Source organism: Zootoca vivipara, chromosome 12 (assembly GCF_963506605.1).
Source record: "Zootoca vivipara chromosome 12, rZooViv1.1, whole genome shotgun sequence".
Classification (NCBI taxonomy): Eukaryota; Metazoa; Chordata; class Lepidosauria; order Squamata; family Lacertidae; genus Zootoca; species Zootoca vivipara.
Window position 1 is genome coordinate 47,571,153 of NC_083287.1, and position 11,887 is coordinate 47,583,039.

General features: G+C 43.8%; 1 protein-coding gene across 2 annotated transcripts in view; it reads right to left on the reverse strand.

Moving 5' to 3' along the window:
- RBM33 (RNA binding motif protein 33) overlaps nt 1–11,511 on the reverse strand; it is a 94,259-nt gene extending 82,748 nt beyond the window's left edge. Inside the window, exons 1-2 of one of the 2 annotated variants that reach the window (XM_035130072.2) lie at nt 11,176–11,511; nt 3,649–3,727 (exon numbers count right to left, since the gene is read on the reverse strand). In XM_035130072.2, the coding sequence (XP_034985963.1) occupies nt 3,649–3,727; nt 11,176–11,215 (119 nt within the window). In that variant the 5' untranslated portion in view covers nt 11,216–11,511. The remainder of the gene's footprint in view (nt 1–3,648; nt 3,728–11,175) is intronic. The other variant, XM_035130073.2, reaches the window with a different exon arrangement.
- Between the last annotated feature and the right edge of the window lie 376 nt (nt 11,512–11,887).

Here is an 11,887-nt window from a genome sequence, read left to right on the forward strand (position 1 = left end):
CGCAGAAGCCATTTCTGGTGGCGCTGCAGACATTTTGGAAATGGGCAGCCAGCACCAGAAATCACTTCTGCGCAGCCACGGACATGCACAGAAGAGATTTCTGGCGCTGCAGACATTTTGGAAATGGGCAGCGCAGCACCAGAAATCGCTTCTGCGCATGTCCGCGGCTGAATCCTCCAGATCATTTTTGCCCACTGACTCTTAACAGTACTGAAGTACAGCAAATTAAATAGAACAAATGCAAAACACACTTTTATGTTCATCTAATTTTAAAGAAAGATTAGCAGTCTCAAAACCATAGTTAGTGCTTGATTTAACTCCTTTGAAGAAAAGCTACCGGTACTTACCACAGTACAAACTTCTTATGGCAAGAGGCAGGGAACTTACTGAGCATAAGGAGTGTCACAAAGGAAGACTGCCAATCTTCATATAAAGCAATTCCAACACATTTTCCACATTATCAACATTGCTAGGGGTTCTTCAGGCTCACGTTTGTGGTCACCAAGATATTATCACTCCTTCTCCCCGATAACTCAGTCTGGTTATAGCCATATGGGAGCAACATTCAAGCCTGTCTTGTCTTAGTTATCTAGACTCTGTTTGGAGCTCTCCAGGGTGCTACTTGCTGTGACTGCTGTTTTAGGACTGCAACCTCTGCTTTCTTTGCCTCATCTTACTTGATCATGCTCACTGGCATCCAACCTCAAGATTACTAAACCTTGCCCAACTGGAATCCAGTCTCTCATTGACCTGGCTTTGTTGACTAGAACCTGAACTGGCACTAGCAGTGCATGACCTTACATCCCTGGACTAGCACACACTCAGGCTAGAACCCTTACCACTGACAGAACACCAGTCTCCTAATGTTTTCTTCCTGAAATTAAACATGCATGGGGGAAAATGCTCGTTGCTGTTCAGGACAATAGGTCAGGAGACCATTCATCAAAACCACCATAAAGAGATATAAGAGAACACTTATATCTAAGTGAAATCAACTATTCGAGCTGAAAAAGCAACAGTTTGAGTAACCTACAATTCCTATTCCTTCCTCTTATCAAAGATTATCAGCAACTCTCTTTCTCCACATCTCCTCTGTTCCCACCCCACAAAAGCATTTGCTCTTTTGAAAAGCAGGTGCTAACTGGGAAGGGGACACCAATATCCTTTCCAAGTGGCAAGAAAGAATTCAGCTATGAAGTTGTAGTAACAAGATATAAAAGCAAACTCCCATTCTAATGGTGTTCACAGTGCAAAACATTTGAAAGAAAAAAGAACCATGTTCAAATGGGTGCCTGATCATATGCTGTACTGCAAAGAAATAATGCCCTGCTGCACCCATGTCCTGGCTGCTGACTAAAGCAACAAAATCGAAAGCAGCACGGTGGCCAGAAACAATTACAGCACAGTATAGAAAACTTTAAGGAATAATGCAAAACATCAAAACTATCAAACTCATAATCGCATGAGCACTGTTCCAGAGTATTTTTCATTCTCATGTATATTTTATCAATTTGAAAAAAAGATTGGCTAATGAAGAAATTACACATCTTTCTGCTTATGAGTGTTTGTTGAACTAAATGGCTGATGAAGAACTGAACGGTTATCTCCGGCTTGGATTACTGCAATGCACTCTACGTGGGGCTACCTTTGAAGGTGACCCAGAAACTGCAACTAATCCAGAATGCGGCAGCTAGACTGATGACTGGAAGCAGCCGCCGGGACCACATAACACCAGTCCTGAGAGATCTACACTGGCTCCCAGTACGTTTCCGAGAACAATTCAAAGTGTTGGTGTTGACCTTTAAAGCCCTAAACGGCCTCAGTCCTGTATAACTGAAGGAGCGTCTCCACCCCCACCATTCAGCCCGGGCACAGAGATCCAGCGCCGAGGGCCTTCTGGCAGTTCCCTCATTGCGAGAAGTGAGGTTACAGGGAACCAGACAGAGGGCCTTCTCGGTAGCAGCACCCGCCCTGTGGAATGCCCTTCCATCAGATGTCAAGGAAATAAGCAGCTATCTTAATTTTAAAAGACATCTGAAGGCAGCCCTGTTTAGGGAAGCTTTTATTATTTAATGCTGTATTGTTTTAATACTCAATTGGGAGCCGCCCAGAGTAGCTGGGGAGGGGGTATAAATAATATATTATTATTATTATTATTATTATTATTATTATTATTATTATTATTATAACAAAACAGTAGTTGCTACCTGGAAACACTGTTCAGCAGAGTTCAGAGTTGGACATCAGAACTGGACATTTGCCGATTATACAAAGCTTTACAAGCTTGATCTCCGCCGGGTAAAGTCTGGCACCGTGACTTATTCAAGGACTTTCAGAGACTTCAGTTTGATAGTTTTGATGTTTCTGGCCATCGTGTTGCTTTCAATTTTGCTGAGCCATATTTTGCAACACAGGGGTTTGTTTGTTTGTTCGTTTACTCATTGCTGACTAAAGCAGGAGTCACCATTGCCGGCACTCTGTAACTATCTCAAAACCCCTACAGAGTACCAGAAGAGGGTGGGGCACAACTATTACAGGCCACTTGAACCAACCTGTACACAATGATAGCATTTCCAGAGGCTCTTCCCTAGCTATGGCCACCACCTGCAGCCTTACCCCTCTTCCTATACTATATAGATCTGAAATAGTGCCAGAGTGGCAGCACTAGTTGCAGTTGCTGCTTTGGTGAACAGGGTCTTGTTTCTTAGCTGAATACTGGGGACAGGGCTTTCACTGTGACGGTTCTCTGCTTGTGGAACATTCTTCCCTGGCAGATTTGCTTGGTACCGATCCTGGTGTCTTTTCAGCGTCAGCAAAGACTTTTTTTTATTTTCCCACAAGTTTTATTTAACTCTTACTCCTTATTTTAATGCTGTTGTTTAATGCTGTTACCTGTTTTTAGTACTGTGTTTTACTGTTCTGTTATTTATTTGAATTGTACTTTGATAAGTTTGTAAATGTTTATATTTAAGGGCACCACAAAAAATGTTAACAAAAAATAAATATGTAACCTGTTTTGAGATCTACAGGACTGATAATGTGTTAGCCACTCGATACTGCTAGGAGCTGTTGCATTCGGTTTGCCTTAAGATCTAGCAGCACCAACAGTGCAGGTCTGTACAACTTGCCTTGTATAAGATGCTGCTGTAAGCCAATGCAGCACAACCCTTTGCTTGCATCACAACAGCAGGTAGTCCTGGGTTTGAGGTCTCTAATATTTGCCACTAGCATTAACAGGAAAAATAGCAAAAGTCAATTTAGATATTTAAAAATGTTTAAGAGAATTCTTAGGAACCTGTTTGTATCCAAAATAAAACATGTTATCCTTTAAAGCAAAAATATGTTCCCCCATGGAATTCTCTCTTCTTAACTAAACTACACTTAGTTATGAAGCCAACTGCAAGAGCAAGTCTTACCCTGCCATCGTTTTATGCAACGTTCTTCATTATACTAGACTTGTTCATGTCTCCAGACTAAGCTCTTCACGACAGGTGTACATTTATCCACAACTGAGCATTTGACATGAACACAGCAGGCAGCTAACTTCATTAGTGTATGAATTTGCACTTTAAAAAAGCAGGATACAAAATACAAACTCAAAACAAAATGGAATTCCATATAATGAACAACATTTTTAAAAGGGCTTACCTGTCCCAGTCTTCATCTCCAGTTCTCCTCCTCCAAGATCTTTCTGCACCAGGCTTATCAAACTGATCAAAGTCATCATCTGTAAACAGAAGACATTTAGTGATTTGCACAATACAGAAAGAAAATCACAGATCATAAAACAGCAGTGCTGACACTTTTTCTCCTTAGAACTTGCCAATTGCTCTTCCAATTGTTCTTCTATGAGAAGAACTGAAAAATATACTAGATTTATTAAACTGAAAGGGATCCTACTAGTTTGCCAGTAGTCCTACCGGTAAGTACCATTAATCTTCTCAATTCCATTATGTTATTGATGTTGTTCACTGCCACTGCTTTCTGCTTTCTTTGGTCTTTTGATTGCTTGTTATTTTGTTGCTTTTTATCAATTGGGACTTGGGTGCTCCACTGAGAATCATCTTAAATAAATTTAAGCTCTTTTACATTACAATGATAAAAACCACAACACCCTATGACAGCAAGTTTCATTAATAATAATAATAATAATAATAATTTATTATTATTTATACCCCACCCATCTGGCTGAGTCTCCCCAGCCACTCTGGGCGGCTTCCAACAGAACAGAACATTAAAATGCAATAATCCATTAAACATTAAAAGCTTCCCTAAACAGGGCTGCCTTCAGATGCCTTCTAAAGGTCTGGTAGTTGTTTTTCTCTTTGACATCTGGTGGGAGGGTGTTCCACAGGACGGGTAACACTACCGAGAAGGCCCTCTGCCTGGTTCTCTGTAACTTGGCTTCTCATAGTAAGGGAACCACCAGAAGGCCCTCAGCACTGGACCTCAGTGTCATAGGTTAACATGCACAATAGAAAACCAAATTAAGTTTGCCACTTATTAAGAAGAAGACTAAAAGGCATATTGTAAAGCTAGGGAAGTACCACTTCAGACAAGCATAGAAAATAGTCATTCTGTTCCCTATTTTCTATGCTTGTCTGAAGTGGTACATGTCTCAGCTGATTTTTGCATTTAAGATTTCTATTAAGCTGCTGTGGACATTAAGTTAACAGAAAAACCTGATATTTTTAAAATAGAGGTTTAACATTAAAACTCTACAAATTCCTAGTTTTCAGTAACTCCTTCCTGCTGTGAAAGACATTCCATGCATATGCAGGAAATGGACAGAAAGCCTATTCTTTTTCTTCAGCAAGCAAGAATATGGATTTCAGAAGGCTTTCCTGCCCTGAAATGTTACCTCTGTACAAAAAGTCATGTGACATCCTCTTCAATATGCAAAATCCATCACTACTACTCAGGTACTGACACTCAGGAAGTTACACTGTGAGAGCTGTTACTCCTCCTCGTGACTGTTCCACTGAAAAACCTTCTCAATAACAGCACACCATTTGTAGAACACACACCCTCTGAAAGTTCAACTGGTGCCAATGTTGCTTAGTTTTAGACACCAGCTGAAAACTTGCCTCTTTCATCAGACGTATTAATGCAGAATGAAGACTGCAAAAAAACCCATTAAATCAATGGTCCCCAAACTAAGGCCCGGGGGCTGGATGCGGCCCAATATTCTTCTCAATCCGGCCCCGGACGGTCCGGGAATCAGCACGTTTTTACATGAGTAGAATGTGTCCTTTTATTTAAAATGCATCTATGGGTTATTTGTGGGGCCTGCCTGCTGTTTTTACATGACTAGAATGTGTCCTTTTATTTAAAATGCATCTCGGGTTATTTGTGGGGCATAGGAATTAGTTCACATTTCCCCCCAAAAAAATATAGTCCGGCCCCCCACAAGGTCTGAGGGACAGTGGACCGGCCCCCTGCTGAAAAAGTTTGCTGACCCCTGCATTAAATGTTCTGTTATATTGCTAATCTTAATGTCTTTTATTCCAGGTGGTTTACTGTATTTATTGTTGTAACCCACCCCAGGGTCCTATTATCAAGGACAGGATCTAAGTTTATACTGTAAAACAAACAAATGTACCTTTTGTCAAGCTAAATATGCATACTGTAAGTATGGATCTTGTTAATACTCACAAATTCATTTGACATGACACTTAGGAGTACAATTCCCCCATGTGTTTCAACATCTACATGAAACTGTTCGAAGAAGCCACTTCAAGATTAGGTTTATGAGTCATCAATATGAAGATGACATTCAACTATGACTCATTTTTCTGTCTGCTCATTTCAAGGAGGCTGTTGAACTCTGAACATCTGTCTGGAAACTTTACTGGGTTGGTTGAAGGTGAGCAAGCTTAAACTTAATCCAGGTAAAGTGAAGGTGCTGTAGATGACTGTGAATAGATACTGTATTTCAAGTTGTTCAGGACTTTATACTTTATACAGCAACAACCATTTGATTAGAGCTCAGAAGCAAACTGGTAACCAGTGCAGTTCTTTTAGGAGTGGCACAATATGCACCTGGCCACTAAGCACCCTGAATGCCACTTTCTGCAGAAGTGTCAACTAACAAACAGGGTTTAAGGTCAGCCAAACACAGAGCACATTACAGCAATCCAATACAGAGGTCTACAAGACCATGCACTACTGTATCTAGGTATTCTCCATCAAGGATGAGACATGGCTGGCAAACCTAGGTACTCTTCACTACCTAGGTTTCTAATGACCACACTGAATCTAGCAGTATCCCCCCCCTCCCACTTTCAGCGCAAGTGCAACCCAACCCACAGCTGGCAGATCTTTCATTTTCTAAACTCAAGAACCTGGAACGTACAACACCTCCATCTTGTCTGGATTCAATTTCGGTGTGCTGGGACACATTCAGCCCAATGCCACCTTCAGGCAACTGCTTCTCCCAATTCAGAGGCAAGAGACAGACAGACAGAGCTGGATGTCATCAACATACTAATGACACTTCATTCAAAATCCCCTGATGACAGCTTGCAACAGCTTCATTTAGATGTTGAACGGCATCAGAGAACAAACTAAACCTGCAGGACACTGCAGGTCATATCTCATGGTGCTGAATGGTAGTTCCCCAATGCTACTTTCTGGGAATAACCTCTGGAACAGAACCATTGCAAAACAGTGCCTCCCAATCTCAATCCATGAAGCCCCCCTAGAATGATAGATACTATGATCAACGGTATCAAGAGTCACCAAACTGAAAAATGTGTATTTCTCTCCCAAATAAAAGTAATCAATTACTACAACCTCAGTAGCCTTAAACCAGATTAAGGTGGATCTAAATAATCCACTTCATTCAAGGCATGCTTGTAGTTGGGTCACTACCACTTTCTCAAGCACCTTGCCCCCTCCCCTTGCCGAAAGAGGATATTGTTGAATGGAAGATCTGTTAGGAACTTCAGTGTCTAGGGAAGTCCTCATTGAGCACAGATGGCACTTCCCTCTCCTACAATGAGTATTTGCCGCACACTGCACCTTCCAATTCAACCCGCCTGGACCCAGCCAGGTTTAATAAGCCACTGAGGCAAGAGTTGAAAAGACAAGTGGTAGGTCACCCTGCAAGTTTACATTCAGACTTTCTTATATCAGCTGAAGATCTCATTAATTTCAAGATTAAACAAATAAAAGAAAAAGAAAGGCTACCCAACAATCTATATATATATATGAATGTTCCGACTGTGCGTGCGGATGTAACAACCTTCCTCTGTAACCGCTGAACCAAATTGCATCAAATTAGGACAAAGCGTACCTTGCCCACCAGGGAGGGCTCTGGCATAATTTTTTTCCAAAAAAGCACACCTTTCATACCTAAAATAATGATTAAACGCAAAAAGTGGCGCCCAAATTACACATCACCAGCAGAAGTTTTGAAGACTCCAGCAGCATCCAACAGAAAGGCAGATCGCGCGCTGTCACCAGCAAAAGCTCTGAAGGGCGGCACCAAATAATGATGTCATCAACTGAGCAACTGAAACCAAGGCGGCCATTACCAGAAAACCCACAGTCAGGCCAAGGAATGGAGATACAGGGCGGAGGCCTCGGCTCACATTTAAATACTAGCCCAAGCCAAGGCTGACAGACTAGGCCTCGCCTCTACTTTAAAGCCTACAAACTAGGGCTCTGCTCTACTTTACAAACTAGGCCTCAGCTCTACTTTACAGCCTCGCCTCTACTTCACAGACTAGGCCTTGCCTCTACTTTACAGCCCAAAGACTAGGCCTCGGCTCCACTTTACAGACTAGGCCTCAGCTCTACAGCCCTTTAAATACTATCCTGAATGGAGCCCTGGGTGGGGGGGTGGGGGCCCCAAATAGATCATGGGCTTACAGGGGGGGAAACGCAATACCTCATGGGTCGCTACAGGATGGGAGCAAACACAGGGATGAGACACAACCATGGGGGGGGGAACACATAGTCCAGGGGGCAACGGACACATCCTCCCCTTTTCCTGGGAAACATTGACCCTGAGCATAGCTGTCAAGTTTTCCCTTTTCTCGCGAGGAAGCCTATTCAGCTCATAAGGGATTTTCCCTTTAAAAAGGGAGAACTTGACAGCTATGACCCTGAGTCAGGCACAGCAATGGTCGCGTCATGGATCATCATAGGGTGGGGCTTAGGTAATGAGTGTCTGGCAAACAATTAGTTCTGTTAAGAGCATTGGTTTTCAAAGGGTATGGTGTATCACACTGGTGTGGCAGGAGAGGATGACAAGTGTGATGGGAAGATTCAAGGAAAATCAAAGAAACCTTTAAACATTTCAGTGTAGTATATAGTATCAAAGTATTTTTTTATTTGCAGAGCATGGGGCATCTTTTCAAAATAGCAAGAGCATCAAGAGATGCTGAGGACAATCCTAACTGTGATCCAAAATCGCCAATTGAACAGAGTTCTGAGAATAGTATTGGCTATTTCTTCTACAGTTCTCCACAACATATTATTATGAACAGATATTTTCAGCTCTCATAAATGTGAAAGATCAGAAAAGAGAAAGGTTTGTGTTGATGAGGAGATGAGTTTGTTTGTCTCAAATTAGACCTAACATAAATGAGATTACCTGGTTTATAATCACATTTTGGGAATGATTCATTTTCTTATGTAGCTGAATTGTTTCATACTTTCTGAGTGTCCCATGTTCATATTATAAATTAGTTGTGTTCTATTTTATAAACCAAGAACTGCTAGGAGTTGCTTCCTTTTGTTATCAATTTTAAAAATGGTGCAGTGCAGGCAAATTTTTATTCTGAAAGTGTGGCCCCGAGAAAAAGAGGTTAAGAAAAACTGGTTTAGAGAGTGAAAAGTCTCTAGGCATGCTAACAATGAACAGTGGGGGTTGGAGTATAAAACAATTTTCCAATCCAAGGAAGATTATGTAACACAAGAATGTTAGAAGTTTCACAGTAAATGTTTCAGTTGTGTGCTTACTTGCTAAAGCTTAGTAAGTGTTAAGGTGGCATTCAGAACCATCAGTTAGAATTGCAGCATAGTTTTTGTGGAAATGAGTAATGTACACAATATATCTGACAACAGCATTCAGGCAGTACTCTGACAAATCTTAAGTTTCCAGACAAGTAATGATATTAAACTGCAATCACAATTCATACTTTAAATCCAAACAAAATTTTTCAAAAAGAAGATTTGAGCTTCCAAATAAAAGCTAAATACAGTGGAACCTCGGTTTACGCCTACCTCCGTTTACGAAAACCTTCGTTTACGAATGCCGCGGACCCGGAAGTGTTTACATCCGGGTTCCGTGGTGTCGGTTGCGCAGACGCGGATGCGCAGAAGTGATCTGTGCAGCATGCACGTGCTCTATCGGTGCTTCGTGACCGCGCAGAAGCGGGCCTTCAGCGAGCGAATGCCTCGGTGAGCGAACGCCTCCGCGGAACGGATTGCGTTTGCAAACTGAGGTACCACTGTACACTCAACTGGAATTCAATATTTCCTCAGGTCAGTTTGTCACTATCTCTTCTCTGATGCTACTTCATGACCCTTTAACTATCATTGCTTCAGTTGCTCTCAAGCAAGATGTAAAAACTCTTGAGGGACTCTAGGATGGTTTCATATAAAGTATCTATACATTCTTATGATGGGAACAAAAAACAAAACTGATTAAAACGTTCAAATAAAGTTTCTAACCTACAGATGGAAAAATCATTTCAACCCCAAACAAAATTAAATTCACCTAGCAAAGAACAGAGAACGTAGTACTGTACTAAAAGACATTTTTTCCTACGGAACCATGCTACCACAGCAGTATTGAAAAAATTACTGATAGCACTAACATTTTAATATTGTTACAAGTTGTGGGGGTAGGCTACACATGACTGAGCCTCCCTTCTAATTCCTGGATCCAGCACAAATTCAATTGCTGGAATAGTCAGGCCAGAGTGGAGAGCTGAGTGGTGTGAGTTAGAACCAATGCAGCAAGCTGGAAAAAGAGTCAGAGAGATGTTTGATTTCTCTATGAATCCATAGTTGCGGCTATGGGAGAAACAAGGCCCTCCATTGGTGACTCAGGCTGTATATATGTGTAAATAAACCATATATCCTAAAGACAACAGTCTCTGCTGTTCCTCATTCAGAGGAAAACAAGCCCTGGGTAAGTGTCTGGAAGCCCTCGAATCTCACACCACACAGATTGGGGTGGATTGCAACAATATGTAAAAAGGTGTTAGAGAAGCAACCCAATCAGAATAATATTAGATCATTTAGTCCTTACTCCCCAGTTGTCCAAATACTCTGTTTCCAGAGTTGGTATTAAATCCAGTGCAGTCCACACTTGTGACGTGAGACTCTCCCCTATTTCAAGGAAAGGCTTAGAAATCAATTAGTCTCTCCTGCTTTCCTAGCTATAGAAACACACCCATAATTCATCCTCAGACCCACTTAAGTGTCTTTCAGCATTGACTTCTGGTGGCCCACTCTTCATCAGAAGTGAGCAGCCTGTGGTTACTGGACTACAACTCCCATCAATCACAGCTGGCTGCTGGCCACGCTGCCTGGGGCTGATGGGAGCTGGGAGTCCAACGAACATCTGAAGGCTCACCTCCTTGATGAAGGCAGTTGGCAACTCCCCGGGCAGCTCCAGCATCAAGCGTCCCTTTCATAAGAGCATCGTACCGCTTGTCCCTCCCCCCCCATAACTACTCCCCCGTCTGCCAGTTCCCCGATACCCCAAAACAAACCCTGTGAACCTCTGACCAATCTCTCTCGACGTAATCTGTAGATTAAGCAACCCCACCAGCAAAGGCGAAACTCGCAGGGCCCTCTAGCTATTTCCTGTCAATGTCTCAATAGAGGATCATCCCACGACCGCCACTTTAGAACCCACGATCCGCTTCTGCTTCCTACAGGCTTTACTAAATAACACCCGCCCTCCACGCGCGGGCACACAAAACATTGAGGGGGCGGGGTTAAACCCTATGGAAAACAGTAGGACTTCCTTCCGAGCAAACGACGGGGCTGACAGGGCCACCTGTGCCACCCACCCTTCGAGATCAGAAGGCCCCTCCCCACTCGCACGCTCTCCCCAATCGCCTCCCCGTCCCGCAACTGGGTCCCGCCGTTTGTATCCCGAGCCAGCCGCGCCCCCTCGGCCTTCGCGGACGGAGAATTTCCCCCCCGTACCTGCTCCTCCGTCCCCTCCTCCTCCCAGGGCTGCTGCCATGGCGTCGGGCCCCTGCGAGAACGCGGTGCGAGGACCCCCGCGTCACTCCTACTTCTCACGACCCCGCCGCGCTGTGAGGGAGGCGGGTGGTTGGTTGGTTGAGCGCCCGCCGCCGAGGAGCTCGAAGCAAGCTAGCACAACATGGCGGCCGGCGGCTGAGGGAAAGACGACGGGAGCGGGTTGTGGCGGGGGGAGCGAACGACGCCACTGACGCCGCGTTGCACTCTGGGATACTGGAGGACCAGCTCCCTCCTTGAGGCTGCGCTCCGCTCGTTGGTTAACCCGCCGCAAACAGGCCTCGGGGAAAAAAAACACTTCTCGCGAGCCTGCGCAGTTTCGGATGTAGGGCGGAAAAGGCCGCTGGTGGGCGTTGGGCAGTGACGCAAAGGGATTTGTGGTGCGCGCGCAAGGAAATGGCGATCCCGCCCCCGCCGGTTTCGCTGACAAAAAAGCTGTACAGCAATACGCATGCGCGCAAAGGAAGCCTGGCAGTTTGAAATCTCGACGCAGCAGCGGCGTGGCGCATGCGCAGAATTTATTAATTGAGTTGGCGCTGTAGGTGGGCTTTTTCCAGGGCAGCTGAGAAATAATCCGAATTAATCTTTCTTGCCGCTGCCGAGTTCCCTAGGGCCGATACAAGGAATATATGCTTGGCATATGAAACCCATAATT